A 24069-nucleotide genomic window follows, 5' to 3' on the forward strand; every position below is an offset into this window, starting at 1 on the left:
CTATTCCCTGGACATCGCCCCCTTCTCTGGACTGGTGAGCTGGCTCAGGGTCCCAGGGTCATGTCTCGTTCCAATACACTCTAATGTTCTCTGGACTGGTGAGGGTCCCAGGGTCATGTGAGGGACTGGTGAGGGTCTCAGGGTCATGTCTCGTTCCAATAGACTTAATAATAAAGGAACATCCGCACTCTCTTCAGTTATATTCTTGATTTATTTTTTTAGGGTGAACAGCCGCAGCAGACAGTCTATCTGGAGAAACGGACGCGTTTCGGCACGTCGGCCTTCCTCAGCGTTTCAAACTAGAATACATCAAACAGGAAGTGACATATACTGTATAGCTATGCGATAGTGTACAGCTGATTCTCATTGGTGAATACAATTCACTTGCAATTCATAGTACTATTAGTGTTTACATTAAGCATTACACATAGTATTTGTTTAGTAAAAATATTCTTAAAGTTTCCACAAATTCCACAACCAGAAACATCAATTCATAGAAAACATTTCATAGAAAACAATTCAATAATAACTCTTCATTCAGTCCCTTAGGGAACTCAGTATTTAATGCATGGATCCAGTAAGCCTCCCTTTGTAATAGAACCCGGTCTCTGTCCCCACCTCTTCTCAGTGGGTTGACTACTTCTAAACCTTGAAATCCTAGTGTACATATGTCATGTTTAGCCATATTATAATGCCTGGCAACTGGAGACTTCTCGTCTTTATTTCTAATATTACTCTTGTGCTCCGTAATTCTGGTTTTTAATTCTCTTTTGGTCTTTCCCACATAGCAAAAACCGCAGGGGCACTTTAAAAGATAAACTACATATTTTGTCTTACATGTAACTCTCCCTTTGACTTTATTTTTTTTTACCATTATGAGGGTGAGAGAAAGAGTCTCCTGTTATCATGGCATTACAATTAATACAACCTTTACATGGGAAATTCCCTGAGGGTATAGTAGATAAAAAGTGTTGTGTTTGAATATACACATCATTTTTTATTAGTTTATCGCTTATAGTGTTTGCTCTCTTGTTTGCAAAAATTGGGGGGGTGGAAAAAGCTTTTCCTACCACTGGATCACTGGACAGTATAGACAGGTTTCCTGTTAGTAAACATTGAGAGGAATATGACCGCGCAGCTGCGGGGGGAAGCCTATGGGTGCGTTTGGAAATTACGCACCGGAGCACCGGAGCACACTCGCCTATTAGTTTGTATTGGCCAGTGCGCTCACTGCCGCTCAGGGCTGTATTTTCAAACGCGCCTTCCACCCCCAGGCATGCGCAGATTGCGCATTCTGCTCTGTGATGACGTCGCTCGGAAACCCGTCTATGTGCCAGTGTTTTTGACCGCCTGTTTAATGGGTTGGGAGATAGGGGAAAATGTCGTTGTCTGTTTAAAGCAAAAGAAGATTTAGGAGCAAGGAGACTGGTTCTATCAAGGGGCTTGATTTTAGACTTACTATTAGTTAAAATATTTTCGGTATAACCCCTTTCTCTAAACCTACTGCACTTTTCTGTAGACTGACTATCAAAATCAGATTCACTGTTACAGATTATTTTAAGTCTTAACATTTGGCTATATGGTAACCCTCTTTTTAGACTAGAAGGGTGATAGCTAGAAAAATGAAGATAGTTGTTTCGATCGGTCTTTTTACGGCACACTGTTGTCTGAATCCCTCTATTTGTTTTTTTAACACATACATCTAAGAAGTTAACAGTTTCTTGACTGGCTTCCAAAGTGAACTTAATGGAGGGTAATCTTGAGTTCATGTAATCTGTAAACTCTGTGCGGATGTTCCTTTATTATATGTATTATCACGAATCTGCACCCAGTTAATCCCAAGAGACTACTCCTCAAGATCCCCTTGAGTAGAAGAGCACGCCTTCTCCTGACGGTAGTATCCGGGTAGGAGAGTTGTCTTCATCGTTCCAATAGACTCTAATGCAGGCGTTCTCAAACTCTTTTATACCACGACCCCTTATGAGGGATCTTTTTTGTCGAGGGTACAGATGGAACCAAATGGACCCGTGGTCCATGTATTCGTACCACCCGCCTATATTCAGTGGTGGAAAAAGTACTCAAATTCTTTACTTAAGTAAAAGTACCAATACTGCAATATAAAAATCACACCCAGTGTGAAGTGAGCGGTGATATTTATGAGTTATTCATTTCATCATGTGTCTCGCTAGCCAATCACAGCGCGTCCTGCAGAGCTTAGCCTATGGGCGTGTTTTCCACAGCATGGCGTCACAGCGAAAGACACATTTTCACGACGGAAAGAAAAACTTTCACCACGGATGGGTCCTAAACCCTCTTATAGGAGCGGTTACACCGCTCAAAAATACTCTGTTACAAGTAAAAGTCCAGAATTAAAAATTTACTTGAGTAAAAGTACAAAAGTATTGGCATCAAAATGTACTTAAAGTACCAACAGTAAAAGTACTAAATATTTGAAAATAGCAGATCTACAAGCTCACAACGCGTCGCGACGCGTTGTGAGCTTGTAGATCGGCTATTTTCAATGTACTTAGTTACTTTCCACCACTGCCTATATTGAACATAAGTCCTGATTAAATGGTTTATGAACAGCTAAAATCAGTCTGTGTGCCTCACTCAGCCGGTGTTGGAGGCGGAGCTGTCTGTGTCCCTGGCTGTCATGAACTCACGCAGTTCTCTTTGACACGCGCACGCACGCACGCACGCACGCACGCACGCACGCACGCACGCACGCACGCACGCACGCACGCACGCACGCACGCACGGAATTCAAAGTGTACTTGTGTAAAAGTACAAAAGTATTGGTATCAAAATGTACTTAAAGTACCGAAAGTAGAAAGTACTCATTATGCAGAATGTCCCATTTCACAAGTTTTCAAATATATAAAATGTATACAAATATTTTTGAAAATAGCCGATCTACAAGCTCACAACGCGTCAAGCTAAACACACGTTGAAGTGTGAAATTAATATTGTTCTGTGTCAGATTCATCGACCAAGTATTACCTAAAACACTATAAAACCTTGTTTAGAGCCTCTCTCTCTTATACAATTAATGTGTGTGTGTGTGTGTGTGTGTGTGTGTGTGTGTGTGTGTGTGTGTGTGTGTGTGTGTGTGTGTGTGTGTGTGTGTGTGTGTGTGTGTGTGTGTGTGTGTGTGTGTGTGTGTGTGTGTGTGTGTGCGTGCGTGCGTGCGTGCGTGCGTGCGTGCGTGTGTGCGCGCTCTAGCTCCTGTCTGCAGCTGAAGACTCTTTTGTGCGGGTGTGGCATCTCTCTCTGACACCTGAGACCAACAGTGTGGAGGTAACTAACCAATCAGAGTCAGTGTTTGTACTGTCACATGACCTCCTCCACAGTGTGGACAAAAATAACATAAAACATCTCACATAGTGTGAAGTGAGCCTCTGATGAGATCATTTTATTAAACCAATAACACCGGGAACGCATTTGTGTAGATCTGCTATTTTTTGAAAATCGTGAAAATGTATGCAAATCTTTGAATATATTCACCTGTTTCCTAGGCTGTGTGTTTTCCACTTCCTGTCGATTTGATCCAATGAAATCCAATGAAACTGGTCAGATGACCAATGATATGTAATGAAATCGACAGGAAGTGAAAAACACACAGCCTAGGAAACAGGTGCAGTAGTTCCTGGCCAAACAGGAAACAGGTGCAGTAGTTCCTGGCCAAACAGGAAACCGGTGCTTTTCCGCTTCCATTTTCCGGCCAGATGACGTCATTTTCGCGGGACAGTCAACCCGACCACGTTCAATAGAAAATATATAAATAAAAGGCTTTCGGGGGTGAAATTCATGGAGTGGGTGTTGTGAAACATTTGCCACTCACAAAAGATATACAATTTAACTTTAGTTTTATATAAAAAGTTACCTAGTATTACTTTAATTTCATTAAGCTATATATGAACTAGTGGAACAATGTTAAATCCATGTCCATTCATTTCAAGGCTGCTCAACAGCGCCACCTGAAGGTAGGTCACCCACTACTCTGTTTGATGTGTGGGTGCTGGTACTCAGACGGTACTACTCTGTTTGATGTGTGGGTGCTGGTACTCAGGCGGTACTACTCTGTTTGATGTGTGGGTGCTGGTACTCGGGCGGTACTACTCTGTTTGATGTGTGGGTGCTGGTACTCAGACGGTACTACTCTGTTTGATGTGTGGGTGCTGGTACTAAGGCGGTACTACTCTGTTTGATGTGTGGGTGCTGGTACTCAGACGGTACTACTCTGTGTGATGTGTGGGTGCTGGTACTCAGACGGTACTACTCTGTTTGATGTGTGGGTGCTGGTACTCGGGCGGTACTACTCTGTTTGATGTGTGGGTGCTGGTACTCAGGCGGTACTACTGTATTTGCACTCATTATCTTTACTAAATGTATTTTCTTTTAACACATTCGGTGCCAGAATTTTATAATAACAGATTACGTTCGGTGCCAGAAATCTCACCGTTGAGCTGCGCGGCGCTGTTTAAGCTGTAGACCAGGGGTCTTCAACAGGGGGTCCGGGACCCCCTGGGGGGGCCTCAGAGCTACTACAGGGGGTCCGCCAAATCTTTGTGTGATATATATATATTTTTACCTTAACCACCTGAACCCTAGCATCCCCTTTTCTGAGGAGAACTTTAGCCAAAAATAGCCGATCTACAAGCTCTCAACGCCTCGCGCTGCGAGGCGTTGAGAGCTTGTAGATCGGCTATTTTTGGCAAAGAGGCTATAGGTGTGGGGAAAAAGAGCAGACTAAGTTAAAAAAAAAAAAAAAATCTCATCTGAAACACAATTTTATACAATATAGAGTAGGGGTCCCTGCTTTATCTTTCTCTCCGCTAGGGGGTCCTTGGCCTGAAAAGGTTGAATACCCCTGCTGTAGACTCCACGACGAGAAATCCATGTGAAACAAAGCATTAGTGCATTTTGCATGATGGTCCTGGCTAACGCCTGGAACGATAACATCTCTCACGCAAGTAACAATGGCGGAGCGACCGTGCACACAAAATGAGTCGTTTTCCCCAGCGTAAAAAGTTTGGGAGTTATACGGGTTTTAGAAAAGGAGATAGAACGGAAGCGGATGGGAGCCATGTTTTTTGACACGATGATCCATCTGTCCTTTCCTTCTCAGAATCACTGTGGGTGATTCCAGAGCTGCTCCAGCCCCTCCGTGTGGAAAAAAACAAAAAAAACAAAAAGACTGAAAACACGGTTCAGACCGTGTTCGGCACCAAAGAGCTACTCTGTGAAAACACGGTTCAGACCGTGTTTGGCACCCGATGTGTTAAGTGTTTTTACTCATTTGAACAACTTTTAAGTATTTCTACTCATTTTAACAACTTTTAAGTATTTTTATTCAATTTATTTACTTTCAAGTATTTTTTACTCACTTTGAATACTTTTGAACCCATTTTTTAGTGTGTGTGTGCCCAGTGCCCACACGTTGCGCACATGTCTGCTGAGCGTGTGTGCTTGTGTGCGTGTGTGTGTGTGTGTGTGTGTGCATGTCTTTAAGTAGCGCATGTGTTGCATTGTCTCCCGTTTGTGTGTAATTAGTGTAACTGGTTGCGTCTTTGTGTTGCAATCAGCTGCAGCTGTTGTTGCCATGCTCATACATACATACATACATGCATACATGCATACACACACACACACACACACACACACACACACACACACATACACACACACACGCACGCACGCACGCACGCACGCACGCACGCACGCACGCACGCAGGCAGGCAGACGTTGAAATTGTTTTAACCCATTAAGACCTGGAACTGTGTCATTTTTTGATTTGAGCTAAAACGCATTATTTTACACTTTGGCTATTTTTGAAAAATCGTTAAAATGTGAGCAAATCTTTGAATATATATATATTTTTAAAGCGAACATTTTGAACTCAAATCTTTGCCTCTGGGGGGTCCCTGGAACAACATATTTTGATGGGGATCCGGGGCCAAATGCATATCATTTTGGGGGTCCTTGACGTGAAAAAGATTGAGCACCACTGATATAGAAACATACGTTTTTCAGAAAACTGTTGAGATTTAGGAGACATGTAGAATCGGCTTCAGGTCTCAATGGGTTAAGAGACGTTGTGTTGTGTCTTTCCTCTCGTAGATCGCTCACATGTTCAACGAGTGTGTGACGGACACTCAGATCTGTGGCGCCAAGTTCTGCGACGGTGACGGCTACGCCTTCGCCGTGACGGGATACGACCTGAGTGAGATCATCCGCTACGCACAGGCCTAGGGCGGCCGGCCGGCCAGGGTCAGAGGTCACACTAGGGGCACAGATGCATAGACTGTATAGAAGAGATGGACAAAGTCACCCCCCCCCACACTAGGGTGACCACCTTCAAACAGACCCATTGAGGGACAGACGTACCCGTTCCGCGGGACATCGCGGGACACATGCGCGCGTGCATGAGGATTTTAGGGTTTTAGGGTTAAGATTAGGGTTAGGTTAGGGTTATGTTATTTAATTCTTATTTTTGCCTGATTTTACCGATTTATTATCCAAAAAAAAAATTTGTTTTTTCTTTTTTTTCATATCTTTGATTTTCGGGACATTGCTCTGCTTGTGCGGGACGCGGGACAGAGGGTCCAATTTCGGGACTGTCCCGCGAATTTCGGGACGGGTGGTCACCCTACCCCACACACACTGTACAGCATTGGTTCTCAAAGTGGGGTCCGGGGACCCCCAGGGGTACTTGAGGGGGCTCCAAGGAGTCCCCAGCTAAATGATGGATAGGAACCAAATGGACCCTTATGGGTCTGTAACTCTGAGAGTGTCCAAATGGAACCAAATGGACCCTAACGGGTCTGTAACTCTGAGAGTGTCCAAATGGAACCAAATGGACCCTAATGGGTCTGTAACTCTGAGAGTGTCCAAATGGAACCAAATGGACCCTAACGGGTCCATTTGGTTCCATTTGGACACTCTCAGAGTTAAATTAACATTGATTTTACAATATGAATTGGGGTCCCAGAGGTATAAATACCATTAAATGGGGGTCTGTAGCCCTAATGCATGTCAAACTGGTGGTCCTTGAAATTAAAATGGTTGAGAATCACTGCTACAGACGTAAAAATCTTCTCTTATGGGGGTCCCTGGCATATCTTTTCAAATGGGGGTCCGCGGGCTAATAAGTGTCAATTTGGGGGTCCTTGACATGAAACAGTTTGAGAACCACTGCTTTACAGACCCTAAATGAAGGCTATTTTTCAACCATTTAAAATCCGCCATCTTTAATGTATACAAAAGAGCAACCGGAAATGAATCGCTACATGAATGCTATTGGTTGGGTAGCTTGTCAATCAAGAGTGGGGGGCGGGGAATGAATGCTATTGGTTGGGTAGCTAATTGTCAATCAGGGGCGGGGAATGAATGCTATTGGTTGTGTAGCTTGTCAATCAAATCATCCCGCCCCTCCTAGAGCATAGCCTACTTTATCATCAATTTTAAAATGAATGGAACCATAATTTAGCAAAACACATATCATGATGATTGAAAGGAGACTTTAAACTAGTGACTGGAAGCATATAGTATTTATGATAATGATTATTACAGGGATAGTTGTCAGGGACAGCTGACCGGTAGGTGAGGCTGGCCCGGTCATCAAATTATTGTGTTAGGAAAAAAATATCCATGAATTCAAGTCTCCATGGGGTGACTAATACATAGAAAAAAAGTCATTTTGGGGGTGAACTATCCCTTTTTAAGGTAAGAAAATCAAGTCTAAAGTTGGTGAAAAACCCACCCGCTTGCATTGAGAGAGATTGTTTCTGACACCAGCAGGGATAAAACAGGGAAACTACTGGCCATTCATATGAACTGTCTCTTGAACTCACTTCCTAGATAGACTTCAATTTCAGAACAGGAAGCTGCACCCTTGCACAGATGTAGGGCGTGGCTAGGGTCAGAGGTCACGGCGATGGGGGGGGGGGGGGGGGGGGGGGGTTGGGGGTGTTCGGTAACGTTGCTGAAAGACAGTGTGTCTGTGTCTGTGAATGGCTTTGGCCACTAAGTAACCTGGCAGCTACATTCACCATACTGGCCAGAATAGAGACGCTACCTGGGGTTCATGTGGTCAAAAGTTATTTTTGTAGCACCAGTGGTGAAAAAAAGTACTCAAATGTTTTACTTAAGTAATAGGGTAAATCAATACTGCAATGTAGAAATACTCTGTTATAAGTGAAGGTCAGAAATTCAAAAGTTACTCGGTAAAAGTACAAAAGTATTGGTACTATATCAAAATTCTCTTATTCTCTTATGCAGAATGTCCCATTTCACACGTTTTCAAATGTGTGAAAATCTTTTGAAAATAGCAGATCTACAAGCTCACAATGATCTTGTAGGTCGCAAGCTCACGACACATTGTGAGCTTGTAGATCTGCTATCTTCAAATGGCCGAAATGCATATAGGGCTGAAGTGGTTACTGTATGTTTTGTGATAATAATCAAAATCTGCAAAGTAACTAAAGTTTTCAAATAACTGTAGTGGAGTAAAAGTATAATATTTTCCTCTGAGATGTAGTGGAGTAGAGGTAAAAGTACTAAAAATGGTAAATACTCCCGTAAAGTAAAGATACCTCAACATTGTACTTAAGTACAGTAGTTGAGTAAATGTACTTAGTCACATTACACCACTGTGTTGCAGCAATGATCATTGTTTCAACTCACTCTGCAGATTTCCTGTGAACAGATAATAATTACACAATGTGTAGTTTATTAAGTACAGTTTAAATGGTTAATACGGTATAAGTTGATGCCATAGTTTGACTAATGATTGTTTCTTCCAGTGTAATGTTTAAAGTATCTTTTAACCCATTAAGACCTGAAACCGACTCCACAAAATGTCTTCTAAATCCCAACATATTTCTTAAAAAGCCTGTGTTTCTATATCAGTGGTGCTCCTACTTTTTCATGTCAAGGACCCCCAAAAATGATATGTATTTGGCCGCGGACACCCATCTCAAAATGTGTTGTTCCAGGGACCCCCCAGAAGCAAAGATCTGAGTTACAAATGTTCGGTTTAAAACAATTGCACACATTTTCTCGATTTTTCAAAAATAGCAGATCTACAAGCTCGTAGCGTGGCACTTGGTGCCGCGCTACGAGCTTGTAGATCTGCTATTTTTCAATAGCCAAAGTGTAAAATAAGGCTTTTTAGCTCAAATCAAAAAGTGACACAGATGCGTTCCAGGTATTAATGGGTTAAAAGCATTGTAAGAATACATGTTTGCTTTTTCCATACTTATGACATGTGTTGTGCTGTATGCAAAGAAAAAAACATTTCAATACTTGTTCAGCCATAGATTTATATTGCATATAATATGTATAATGTCTTTGTAATGTGCTATAAATATATCCTCCTATAATGTGAGATGTGTCTGTCTGACACACACACACACACACACACACACACACACACACACACACACACACACACACACACAGTCACTCTCTCTCTCTCTCTCTCTCTCTCCATCTACTGGCCTCCTGTCAAGTCAATCAGTAAACATAATTTAGTGCAGGGGTCTTCAACAGGGGGTCCGGGACCCCTAGGGGGTCCTCAGAGTTACTACAGGGGGTCCGCCAAATCTTTGTGTGATAGCAAAATAGCAGATCTACAAGCTCACAACGCCTCGCGCTGCGAGGCGTTGTGAGCTTGTAGATCGGCTATTTTTGGCAAAGAGTTATAGGTGTAGAGGGAAAAAAGAGCAGCAAAGGTTTATCTGAAACACAATTGTATACAATATAGAGGGGGGTCCCTGCTTCATCTCTCTCTCAGCTAGGGGGGTCCTTGGCCTGAAAACGTTGAAGACCCCTGATTTAACCCTTTAATACCCGGGAACGCATCCCGTCTTCTAAATCCTAAGTTTCCTGAAAAAAACGTATGTTGCCATATCTGTGCTTCTCAAACTCTTTCATGTCAAGGACCCCCAAAGCAATAATGTATTTTGCCGCAGACCCCCCCCCCCCCCCCCCCCCCCATCTGAAAATATTTAGTTCCAGGGACCCCCGGAGGCAAACATTTGAGTTACATGTTGGCTTTAGAAAAACATATTCAAAGGTTTGCAAAAACTTTCACCATTAAATAACAAAAAAACTAAAAGAAGTGATAAAAGAAAAATGCACGGAGGTCCTTCACTGGCCCACTGGGCAGTGTTGCCAGATTCTGCCAGAGAAACAAGCAACCAGGTCTAGGGAAAACCAGCCCAGAAGAAGCAACTATGGGCCACATGAGAACTTTAACATATGCATCAGCTATTTGAAAATAGCAGATCTACAAGCTCACAACGCGTCGCGATGCGACACGTTGTGAGCTTGTAGTTCGGCTATTTTCAAATACAATCTTGCGGGGGAAATTATAATAAGCAGATCTGGCAACCCTACTACTGGGCAGTGAGACTATAGGCTCTTCTTCTACTGGAACGAAGCACGCCGGTGAAGCTTTAGCGATAGGTTTTTCTCTTCTTCTCTGGAACGAAGCACGCCGGTGAAGCTTTAGCGATAGGTTTTTCTCTTCTTCTCCGGAACGAAGCACGCCGGTGAAGCTTTAGCGATAGGTTTTTCACACAGGAAATGTCGTGCGTTCCAGCAGGCCTGGTCATCCCAGCTGAAGAGCTTGTCCGGTCCTTGTCCGGTCCTTGTGGCGTTGCTGGTGATGCCAACGCAGTCTGATCCAATATATATAGCTTCGTTTTTCTTATCGATCGCCTTTGTGTTGTCAGGGTTTGTACTTGACCAGTATGTGGTTTTAGACACACGTGTATTATCCACCCATTTAAATACATTGTGCTCTACACTATCCTCCAGACCGATCCACGCCAATATGAACGGTTTCTGCTCTGGTTTCAGCTCTGGTTCTCCCTGCTTCTCCCTGACACTACCTTCAGTAGTGTCACCCTCATTAGCGTCGTCCTCTCCCTCGAAATCCATTTCGACCGATTCGTTCCAGTCGGTTTCAAAGCGTTCTACCAGCTTGTTAAAATACACCTGGTCATCCTCGTTCCTCACGATGGCAAGGTCACCCCCTTCTTCCCCACACGTCCTCCTGGCTTCCGTCCACGTCCGTAGTATGTCCGGCATCCAGAGGCAGCGATTTCCTGCTTTGTAGGGTTTCCAGTTGTCGTGGCACGGTCTACAATCGTTGGTTTCCAAATCACAGATCCTCTGGTGCAGTGTACGTTCCCCTTTTTGGCCCGACTTCAATCTGATGCGCTGTTCGTCGAGTACGGCCGATATAGTGCGAAGATTTGTAATGTTCACTTTGGTTAAGTTTATCTGTTCTTGCAGGTCATGTTTCTCTTTCATAAAGGTCAATTTCCGGTTATCCTCCGAGAGTTGATAAAAGTACCTGTTCATGAGTATCAGCTGCACAAAGCCGGCACATATCATGAACGTTAAGAGGACCGCGACCACGGGCCATACACACCGCATACACACCGCATACAACGCCATCGCTTTCACTGACACCTGTTCAGCCCTGGACGGCCCGGCCGCCTGCATCGCGACCTGCTGACCGGCAGCCGGTTCATCCATCAGAACGCTGCTGGTTCTGATGGTCGTATCGTCCATCAGAACGCTGCTGGTTCTGCTGGTCGTATCACCCGTTTCGTCCATTAGAACGCTGCTGGTTCTGCTGGTCGTATCACCCGTTTCGTCCATCAGAACGCTGCTGGTTCTGCTGGTCGTGTCACCCGTTTCGTCCATCAGAACGCTGCTGGTTCTGCTGGTCGTATCACCCGTTTCATCCATTAGAACGCTGCTGGTTCTGCTGGTCGCATCGTCATCTTCATCTTCATCTTCATCCATACCAGATGGTATTTGTAACGTTGTATCTTCATCTTCATCCATAATAGATGGCACTTGTAGCTTTCTCTCGTCTAACTCGGAAGAATAACACACTATTGACAGAGACCCGCGGTGTGAGTGCTCTTTTAAACTGCTTAGTATTTCATCACCCTTGCCCAAATATGGATTTTCACACAGCTGTGGCTTCCCGATTGCTCTCCTGGAAAAAAATACCAGGTAACCGTGGCAACCTGATATTATTAATCACGGACGGCCGTCTCCTGACGGCACTGAGCTTGTAGCCCAACACTAGTGGCATAGTCTATGACATCACTTATCTATGATGCCATATTTGGGCAATGTTTCAGACCAATCCAACCCCTATTCACTTCCATTATAAATCAGTTCTATTTCTTCATTTAATGACTCCTCTCAGCAAGATTAAGGGGGACTGGGAGGGGGAACTTGGTGTAGAGATACCGGAGGACACTTGGGACCGGGCTATGAGTGCAGTGCCTGTGCCCGTCTCAATCTGATACAGTTTAAAGTTCTCCACCGTGCCCATTTTAGCAAGGCTAGATTAAGCAGAATTGACTTGGATGGGAGCTGTGAGAGATGTCATCAAGACTCAGCCAACTTGACTCACATGTTCTGGTCCTGCCCTAGTTTAATTGACTTTTGGACAGATGTATTTAAAACTCTCTCAGATGCCTTTTGAGGTGAATATTCAACCTAGCTTTGTAGTTGCTATTTTTGGGGTGTCCGGTGACCACCCTCCATCTTGGAAAAAAAAAAGCTATTGCCTTTGCGTCCTTGTTAGCCCGTAGGAGAATTTGACTAGAATGGAAATCAGCCCCCCCACCTAGAATATCACTCTGGACATGAGGTCCTGTAACATGAGGTTACAGGACCTCATGTTTTTTTTTAAATTAGAAAAAATAAAGTACTCCATCAGAGGTTCAGCTCAAATGTTTTACTCCATCTGGGGACCCTTCCTCTTATATTTCCAAATCCAAAATGCGCTCCCTCCAGATTAACTTGTTTAATCTTTATTTATTTATCTAATCATTTACCCTTTCATGGTCTGGGCTACCCCCGGCCAACTGACTAGAACAGGGGTCTTCAACGTTTTCAGGCCAAGGACCCCTTAGCTGAGAGAGAGATGAAGCAGGGACCCCCTACTCTATATTGTATAAAATGGTGTTTCAGATTAAAGTTTTTGTTTTACTTAGTCTGCTCTTTTTTCCCTCTACACCTATAGCCTATTTGCCAAAAATAGCCGATCTACAAGCTCTCAACGCCTCGCGCTGCGAGGCGTTGAGAGCTTGTAGATCTCCTATTTTCGGCTAATGTTCCCCCCAGAAAAGGAATTCTAGGGTTCAAGTGGTTAATGTAAAAATACTAAATCCTATCACACAAAGATTTGGCGGACCCCCTATAGTAGCTCTGAGGACCCGCTAGGGGTCCCGGACCCCCTGTTGAAGACCCGTGGACTAGAAGGCTGTTATTTCATGGTCTGTGAACTCCGACTGATTGGTTTGACTAGTATGCTGTTATTTTGACTACATGTATGTTTGTATAATATATATATGGTAAACTGGCACATCACACCTATCACCCACAAGGGTGTTACAACTGTATGCATTTACCTAGTTATACGTTTCTTTCTCTTGGTTATGTTATTTTATTTTTATTTGTATGTATTTATTGTCTCCGCCAGGCCGAAGGCTTGGAGGAGAGTATGAAGTTTCGCTAGCCAATCACAGTCCTGAATTTGCAAAGTCAGCCAATCACATTACAGCTAGTGGTGATGACACTAGCTGTAATGTGATTGGCTGACTTTGCAAAAGTATAGATTTGCATTGACTGTGGAAGGGTTAGTGTTGTAGACTGCGTTGTAGACTATTGGCCAATCACGGTGCAGGATTGGTCAGTGTCCAAACCTCACTTATAGGGGGTGGTTACACCGCCCCAAAAATAAATATAAAACATTATGTGGGAAAAAGTTAATATGTTATTTGGCCTATACTGGCAACGTCCACAAGACATGTGGCACTGTCTGACTGCTCCAGCAGTTTACGAGATTGCACACACACACTTGTATTTATTTATTATTATTATTAACATTATAATATTTATTTTTTATATTTATTCATATATATATATATATATATATATATATATATATATATATATATATATATATATATATATATATATTTATATATAGATGTATATACAAAAAACGATTTCCTCTTCTTTTTGTCGTTGCCAGTAAAGCGGTAGAATGTCACTTTAGTCGTTATTTTAGTCTCAGATCTGTTAAAACAGAGAGGGACACAGCACTGCGCATATTGGTAAAATACACACTTGGACCCGGAAGTTATTCTAGCGGGGCGCAACGTCACGTCTTAACAACCGAATACTGTTTCCTTACGCTGCTGGGCTACATAATAAATGAAAGCTTGAAGTTATATTTCAATTCAGTTTTATTGAATGGCTTTACAACAAACATGCCCGCAAAACTGCGGCGTTTACAAGCATAACTACATTGTATTCACTCTAATTCACAGCATTTTGTGAGAGTTCAGCACCACACTGTCATGGACAGCGACCATGCGAGAGTTCAGCACCACCACTGTCATGGACAGCGACCATGTTAGAGTTCAGCACCACCACTGTCATGGACAGCGACCATGTTAGAGTTCAGCACCACCACTGTCATGGACAGCGACCACGTGAGCGTTCAGCACCACCACTGTCGTGGACAGCGACCATGTGAGAGTTCAGCACCACCACTGTCATGGACAGCGACCATGTGAGAGTTCAGCACCACCACTGTCATGGACAGCGACCACGTGAGCGTTCAGCACCACCACTGTCGTGGACAGCGACCATGCGAGAGTTCAGCACCACCACTGTCATGGACAGCGACCATGACACCCACTTCAAAAAAGGACTAATGAACAACACTCACTGTAGTTAAAATAATGTATATATTAAATAAAACAAATATTAGAGTGGTGAACTGCAACATTTGCCTCTAAGATGTAGTGGAGTAGAAGTAAAAGTGTTGGAAATTGGGAATACTCAAGTAAAGTACAAACAGCTCAAAATTGTACTTAAGTACAGTACTTAAGAAAATGTACTTAGTTACTTTCCACCACTGACACAACGGTCACTTTGTTTTAAAATGTAATAACTCAGTTTCTTGTAGAAAAGTGAGTGACACTGACGGTCATACGTGTTAATCTGGCTCCTGTGTTCCCCTGACCCGGGTGCCGGCATCGGGCCAGATGTAATGACGTCAGGCTCATCTACAGGTGGACGAGTAGGTAGAACAAAATAGCTAATATCTAATTTGGGAAGTTTAGCATTTGCTTGTTCCCTCTGTTCCTTTTCCATGCGCTCTTTATGACCACTTTTGTGTTTCTATGCGTTTCCGCTCATGATCAGGCCGTGTCGTAAACAACGCTGAAGGCTGCCTGTCCTGGCTGTGATTGATGATGGCGTAGTGGGTCACGGGTGCCAACAGAACTTATTTTTAAAGGTAAGGTAAGTGATATTCTTTGGTCATTTTTTTGTGTTTTTTTAAAGAGGTTAAAGTACTATATTGTGATAGTAATCATCGCTACAGAGCGTGTGTTGGGTCACAGGGGTCTCTCCAGCTCTTTAGTAAACACAATATAGTACATTTTCTGGTAGTTGACAACATTTAAGCCAATCAGGAGAGAGCACTGAAAATGCTTTTTCTGTTTAATAAAGAGCTGGAGAGACATGGAGACTCCTCTTACTGAACAAACACTCTATAGTAATGATTACTATCACAATATAGAGCTATTTAACACTGTTACTGAACAAACACTCTATATCTATAGTAATGAGTACTATTTCGTTCTCGTCCTTCCGCGTGTCCACCAAGCTAACATTGGTCAAGCTTCACGTGACACGTGACAATATGTTGAAAGGGTATGCTTTGATTGGCTAGTGAGACGCATGAGACCCATAAATAGGTGTGTCACTTCAAAAGATCATTTATATCTTTTGAAGTGAGGTAAGACAGGATTAATCAGGAACAGTACTGGCGGAGGAGACCTGTGCTCCGAGGAGCTCGTTTTCTAGTTATTTGTATGTATTTATTGTCTCGGCCAGGCCGAAGGCATGGAGGAGAGTATGTTTTCACTTTGTCCGTCCGTGTGTGTGTGTCCGTCCAGCTCCATACATGGGCACATGGTCTGTGAACACCTAACATTGGTCAAGCTTCATGTGACATCACAATATGTAATATAAATAGGTAAGACTGGCAGAGACCTGTGCTCCGAGGAGCACATTTTTTAGTTTTCTACTTGTTTTTCCTTTGCTTAGTCCTTGTCATAATTCAATGTTTGTCTTGTTGACAGTATGGACATATAGTCCTCTGTTATGGGGAGAAAAGAGAAAAGGGGGGGTAAGGAAAAAATATATATATATTTCAGTTTGTCTTCCTATTTTGATGCTGTATCCCAACCCTTTTATGTAATAAAAAGAATTAATAACGTCCACAAGACATGTGGCACTGTCTGACTGCTCCAGCAGTTTACGAGATTGCACACACACACTTGTATTTATTTATTATTATTATTAACATTATAATATTTATTTTTTATATTTATTCATATATATACATATATATGTATATGTATATGTATATGTATATATATATATATATATATATATATATATATATATATATATATATATATTTATATATAGATGTATATACAAAAAACGATTTCCTCTTCTTTTTGTCGTTGCCAGTAAAGGGTTAGAATGTAACTTTAGTCGTTATTTTAGTCTCAGATCTGTTAAAACAGAGAGGGACACAGCACTGCACATATTGGTAAAATACACACTTGGACCCGGAAGTTATTCTTGCGGGGCGCAACGTCACATCTTAACAACCGAATACTGTTTCCTTACGCTGCTGGGCTACATAATAAATGAATAAATGTAGTTATATTTCAATTCAGTTTTATTGAATGGCTTTACAACAAACATGCCCGCAAAACTGCGGCGTTTACAAGCATAACTACATTGTATTCACTCTAATTCACAGCATTTTGTGAGAGTTCTGCACCACCACTGTCATGGACAGCGACCATGCGAGAGTTCAGCACCACCACTGTCATGGACAGCGACCATGTGATAGTTCAGCACCACCACTGTCATGGACAGCGACCATGCGAGAGTTCAGCACCACCACTGTCATGGACAGCGACCATGCGAGAGTTCAGCACCACCACTGTCATGGACAGCGACCATGTTAGAGTTCAGCACCACCACTGTCATGGACAGCGACCATGTTAGAGTTCAGCACCACCACTGTCATGGACAGCGACCATGTGAGAATTCAGCACCACCACTGTCGTGGACAGCGACCATTTGAGAGTTCAGCACCACCACTGTCATGCACAGCGACCATGTGATAGTTCAGCACCACCACTGTCATGGACAGCGACCACGTGAGTGTTCAGCACCACCACTGTCATGCACAGCGACCATGTGATAGTTCAGCACCACCACTGTCATGGACAGCGACCATGTAAGAGTTCAGCACCACCACTGTCATGGACAGCGACCATGTAAGAGTTCAGCACCACCACTGTCATGGACAGCGACCATGCGAGAGTTCAGCACCACCACTGTCACGGACAGCGACCATGTGAGAGTTCAGCACCACTACTGTCATGGACAGCGACCATGACATCCACTTCAAAAAAGGACTAATGAACAACAGTCACTGTAGTTAAAATAATGTAAATATTAAATAAAACAAATATTAGAGTGGAGAACTGCTTAGGAGGAATTGGCACAATGGCTCATGAGCTCAAGTAGCCTACAACAAGTATGGAATTTCACATAGCCTTCTAGGTCTACTCGCCACTATTTGAAGGCGACTCGACGAGCCTTGCGCTCTGCGAACTCATCCACTATCTTTTTTTATGTCCAGTTTCTTTGACCGTTCACTCTCTATTGACAACATGGCCAGTCCAGTGAGTCTCTCCTATCCCATAGTGCTTCTCAAGTCGTTTTTAATCAGCTTCAATTTGGAGAATGAGCGCTCGGCGGTTACGACAGTGACAGGAGGAGTCAGAGATAATATGAAGGCTGTGCAAACCTCATTGAATGTAGAGGTCACTGCTGTGCTGGGTGGTTTACTATGAGCATTTTAAGCTAGATCCACAACAGACTTTTGTTTAGGTATCTGGTCTCTGAAACACGTTCTGAAAGAAAGCAGCTGGCCAGGGAAGCTGAGGGCTATGTCGCGACTGTACTTCTCACTGAGCAGTGGTGGAAAGTAACTAAGTACGTTTACTTAAGTACTGTACTTAAGTACAATTTTGAGGTATTTGTACTTTACCTTTACTTCTACTCCACTACATCTCGGAGGCAAATATTGCACTTTTACTTAGCTTACCTAGGCTATTTGAAAATAGCAGATCTACAAGCTCACAATGCGGTAGGTCTGCTATTTTCAAACATTTTAGTACTTTTACTTTTGGTACTTTAAGTACTTTTGATGCCAATACTTTTAGTCAAGTAAATTTTGAATTCTGGACTTTTACTTGTAACTCCCCCAGAGTTAGTGTCAAAGTAGTCTGGGAGGCATTGCCTCGGAGTTTGGACAGCGGGGGCGCGGCCACTGCGTTGTGATTCAAATCAACAGCCAATGAAGAAAAGGGGCGGGATCCACATGCAGTGGGTGTTGCATCTACATAGGATCGACGGGAAGCAATTTCCCCTTGAGAAATTGCGGCCGCCATTGTTGTGTACTGCTGTTTGCCTCTCGTCGGACTTTTTAGACGAGTTGCACAGCTCCAGACCGGTAAGAGGCGTGTCCGCTCAGATTCAGAGCGTAAATTACATCCCGCCCACAAATCCCAGGGCTCTGGCCCAGAAGTTCCTCGCAGAGCCGGCGAAAACTTCTGGGAACTCAGATTAGTGTCAAAGTGTCCTTGAGCAAGACGCTGAACCCCTAATTGCTCCCGATGAGCAGGTTGGTGCCTTGCATGGTTTCCTCTTGCTGTACGATTATATCGAGACGGGCATGGAAAACGTTGACCCGAAAGTTGCTTTCTGCGCCAGTAAGGCGACTTGTCTTCAGAAAGATCATCAAAGTGACGCTTAATCTTTCTCGGCCTGGTGGTTTCGCGCTGTGTTTTACTGCCCATTTAGTTGCTAGAGCAAGAGTTGTGGATTTGGCCTCGTCACATGGCTCCCTGTACTCCTTCAAAACACTGATGGCGTTCTGCAGCAGAAACGATGCTTTGAGGATATCAATGTGTTTCGCTTGCATTAACTGTGAGGCATGTTTATACATGCCAAAATCTTGCTCTGCATGTTGACCATAAAGGAAAATGTACTGATTGCATTCTTTAGTGCACTTGCTTCTTTGCGCTCATCTTTTTTTGGTCACCGGTAAGGCTTATTTTGGTATTGGGCTTTTACACTGTCTCCACATCTGTGCCTTAAAGAGGTGGTGCCATGGTTTTGCACTTTTTCTGTTTTTCATGCATTTTGACGATGCATACGCACCAGTTATGTGCACCCCTGCAGATTGAATCTGTTTTTCTCTATAGAGCCAAAGAATTTTGCTTTTAAGCTCTGCAGCTGATGAGCCTACAGTCACTTCAAACCAAACCCCCCAAAACACTTACTTGATCTGTATATCTGTTGCTATGTCCATGTCATTTCTAACAACGGTCACTTTGTTTTAAAATGTAATAACTCAGTTTCTTGTAGAAAAGTGAGTGACACTGACGGTCATACGTGTTAATCTGGCTCCTGTGTTCCCCTGAACCGGGTGCCGGCATCGGGCCAGATGTAATGACGTCAGGCTCATCTACAGGTGGACGAGTAGGTAGAACAAAATAGCTAATATCTAATTTGGGAAGTTTAGCATTTGCTTGTTCCCTCTGTTCCTTGCTTCCGTGCTCATCCCGTGCTCATACGGGCGGACGGACATAACATACGCTGGGGGTCCCTGGACAGAGGGGGCGGGGCTTCAGCAATTCATGCTCGTCCCTATTGGTGGTCTAAGTCCACATACTAAATTTGGACTTGGTGGCATGCTGGAAACTGGAGTTATAGCTGTTTAAAATCCTGTGCTCATCCCGTGCTCATACGGGCGGACGGACATAACATACGCTGGGGGTCCCTGGACCCCTCTTTGATAACCAGTGGCACGTGTGGCCAATGAGAGGAGAGACGGCATAGACAAAGTCTGTGTGTGTGTGTGTGTGTGTGTGTGTGTGTGTGTGTGTGTGTGTGTGTGTGTGTGTGTGCGCGTGTGTTTGTATGTGTTTCTTCTTTGCCGTGCTCATCCCGGGCTCATACGGACGGACACGGAGACAAAGTCAAGTGTAGAGCGGTTGGCACCGCTAAAAATCGTGAACATTTGTGCAAATATTGTATATACATTTTTAACTCACGTCTTTGCTTCTGGGGATCCCTGGAACAAAATATTTTTAGATGGAAGGGGGTCCGCGGACAAATACATATTATTTTGGGGGTCCTTGACATGAAAAAAGTTTGAAAACCATTGATAATACAGCAACATAAGTTTAAAAAAAAGTTTAAAACTTTCGCTTTAAAAAAGTACATATATATTCAAACTAAACATTTGCATACATTTTCACGATTAAAAAAAAAAAAAAAAAGCAGATCTACAAGCTCATAGCGCGGCACTCGGTGCCGCGCCGCGCTATGAGCTTGTATATCTGCTATTTTTATATAGCCAAAGAAATCCTAAAATGACACAGATGCGTTCCCGGTCTTAAAGGGTTAAAACTGCCTATTCTATAACAACACATAAGACTGAATATTAAATAAAATAGCTTTATTCTGTAAAGCTGAGACATCACATGATTATTCACAGTGCGTGGGAACCGTTCATTTTAATGAGATGATGATCATCATTAAAAACCATAAACTTTGCACACATAAAAACTAGGGCTGGGACTCGATTAAAAAATGTATCTAATTAATTAGAGGCTTTGTAATTAATTAATCGAAATTAATCGCATGTTTAATCGCATATCAATATTTGACCTGAGAAGCAATTTCTTTTCAGTTAAAACAGATTTTGGTATATGAGTGAATCAATGAGTGAATACATAACTTTAAGCAACAAAAAATAGTTCTGCACACAACCGTGTTTTTATCCACGCTTCCATCAGAGAGTTTTTTAAATCTAAATTTCCCATCCACTGGGCCAAGCAAAGCAGTCTGATCGGCTTCTTGTCCCATTACGTGCACTGGGGTGTGTTGGCTGTTGGTTGGTGCACTGGTATGATCGGTATGCCTGAAACTCGTCCAGTGAGAAGTTCTGTGGTGCATAAACTAAGCGCGATTAAAATGCGATACTTTTTTTTAATCACGTTAATTTTCTGTAATTAATTAATCTAAATTAATCACTTAAAGTCCCAGCCCTAATAAAATCATGATGTGTTGTCCTAGATATGTTCTGATCCTCAGACACAGAGAGAAACCTATGTCAAACCCTGCTCCTTTCCTGTGATCACTAGTGTGTCGTTACTGTAAAACAAAAAGTGGATTTCAGAAAACAACCATTATATCATAAAACAGCATAGTTGAGACGTTAAATGTGGTACACAGGAGTTTTGTTTGTTAAAATAACAGTTAAAATAACAGAGTGTTTGTTCAGTAGAACCTGGCTCTTTAGTAAACAGAAAATATATTTTAACCCATGAAGACCTGAAGCTGATTCTACAATTGTCTTCTAAATCCCAGTTTCCTAAAAAACGTATGTTGCTATATCAGTGGTTCTCAAACTTTTTCATAATTGTCAAGGACCCCCAAAATAATATGTATATATTCACCGATTTGCACACATAAAAAAAAAAAAAAAATCTAAAATAGCAGATCTACAAGCTCATAGTGCGGCACTCGGTGCCGCGCTATGAGCTTGTAGATCTGCTATTTTTGAATAGCCAGTGTAAGCCAGTGTAAAATAATGTTACTGAACAAACACTCTGTAGCAATGATTACTATCACAATATAGGTATAGTTTTAACTTCTCAACAATAAAACTTTGTTTAAACCAAAAACATCTCTTGCAGAATCGATTAATTAAATGTAAATTCTTTTTGAAAAGCTGAATATTGTACACCATTTGGAGCATTTAATTCGGTGGCTTATTCCCTTAATTCACTTTAGTTCACAGTGGACCCCGCAATCATTTCATGAAACATTTCCTGAAAATGTCTTCATCTGCTGAAGGTTCATGAACCCAACGTTAACCTATGGGGTCTCCAGCTCAGTGACTGATGAGTAAATGGACCCTTATGGGTCTGTAACTCTGAGAGTGTACGGGGTCCATTTGGTCCCATTTGTACACTCTCAGGCACTGAGGATGTTAGAAAAGGTTTGCAGATGGTGTGACTTTAAATTAAAAATAATAATAATAAAAAAAAGACTCAACTCATTCACGCCGCTCATTCATTGAACACATAAACAGCAGCTTATAGTGATCACAAAATACTGCATGCATACGTAGCCCCCCCCCCCCCCACACACACACACACACACACACACACACACACAAGCACAGTGAACTGGTCCAGTCTTTTAAGAGTGCGAGTGTGCTTGGGGCTGTGCCATGTCTGCCCGCGGGGGTGTGGTCATCGCGGGGCAGATGGAAACGCCCACGTATTCTGTGTAGGCAGGTGGAAGTTCATCTGGTTTCAGCCCCAGCTGTGACACGCACACACACACACGCACGCACGCACGCACGCACGCACGCACGCACGCGCGCACACACACACACACACACACACACACACACACACACACACACACACACACACACACACACACACACACACACACACACACACACACACACACACACACACACACACACACACGCCCCATGTTAAGCATGTTTAGCATTTGCAGGTTTAACAGAATACAGAAGTTGTGCGAAACTTTAAAGGAGACAATAAAACACATAATGTAATTAAACAGCATTTACATTATCACCAAACAAATGAATTATCACTAAAAGCAATGAAGCTGAAATGCTTCCCACATATAGTTATCATTGTTATAGAATATATATATATATATAGTGTTCAGTAACAGAGACCAATACATTTAGACCCTCCAGAAAAATGCGTTTATGCGATCGCAGAATTTACCGCATAATCAGCAAAATGGTGCATAATTATGCGGGGGTAACGTTTTTTCAAAAAGGCCGCATCGCATGGCATAATATGCGCATCGCATCGCATAATATGCGCATCGCATCACATAATATGCACATCGCATTGCATAATACGCACATCGCATCGCATAATACGCACATCGCATCGCATAATATGCGAGTTGCATCGCACATTTCCGCATATTTCGCAACTTTCAACATATTTCGCATTTTTCGCAACTTTTCGCATATCGCATATGCCGTATATTGCCGCATATTTCACAACTTTACGCATATTTCGCAACTTCCCGCAATTTCACCGCATAAAATTGCAAAAAAACCGCATATTTCATCGCAAAATCAAGGATTTTAGCCCGCATAATCGAGGATTTTTGCCCGCGTTTTTCTGGAGGGTCTAAATACATGTTCAGGTTCCCTCTGGTACTTTGTGTGTCTTCTTTTTTTTTTGCATAATAACCTTTTTTGACTGTATTTACCAGCACTGTTAACCTATTGAGACCTGCATCTGTGTCATTTTTTGATTTGAGCAAAAAAGCATTATTTTACACTTTGGCTATTCAAAAATAGAATGGGCTTCAGGTCTTAATGGGTTAATAATACTCATGTTAATAAAGTATATGAATGTTATAATCTCACCTCATTGTAAGCGGGCGGGGGGGCGGCTAGCGCGGCCGTGCTGTAGGGCGGGGGTCTGTGGAGGGGGTCCGTGCTGTGTGTGCGGGGGTGCAGTCTGCAGGGGTCCTCACCCCGAGGCAGGGACAAGCTCCTGGGGACAAGATTATTATTATTATTATTATTATCATTATTACATTAATATGGTTATTCATTATTATGGTTATTAATATGGTTCCACAGTCTAGAGGAGAACCTTATGTTTGTTTTTGGGGCGGTGTAACCGGCCCCTATAAGTGAGTTTTGGACACTGACCAATCCTGCACCGTGATTGGCCAATAGTCTACAACACAGTCTACACCCCTAACCCTTCCACAGTCAATGCAAATCTATACTTTTGCAAAGTCAGCCAATCACATTACAGC

General features: G+C 42.8%; 1 protein-coding gene across 1 annotated transcript in view; it reads left to right on the forward strand.

The window, feature by feature from the left end:
- Positions 1 to 6651, forward strand: part of wdr54 (WD repeat domain 54) — a 16375-nt gene extending 9724 nt beyond the window's left edge. Inside the window, exons 8-10 of the mRNA XM_084054609.1 lie at positions 1 to 34; positions 3226 to 3300; positions 6124 to 6651. The exon at positions 1 to 34 is cut by the window's left edge and continues 129 nt beyond it. Of these exons, the coding sequence (XP_083910735.1) occupies positions 1 to 34; positions 3226 to 3300; positions 6124 to 6255 (241 nt within the window). The 3' untranslated portion in view covers positions 6256 to 6651. The remainder of the gene's footprint in view (positions 35 to 3225; positions 3301 to 6123) is intronic.
- The last annotated feature ends 17418 nt before the right edge of the window (positions 6652 to 24069 follow it).

Source organism: Gymnoscopelus microlampas (assembly GCF_963454915.1).
Source record: "Gymnoscopelus microlampas genome assembly, chromosome: 4".
Lineage (NCBI taxonomy): Eukaryota > Metazoa > Chordata > Actinopteri > Myctophiformes > Myctophidae > Gymnoscopelus > Gymnoscopelus microlampas.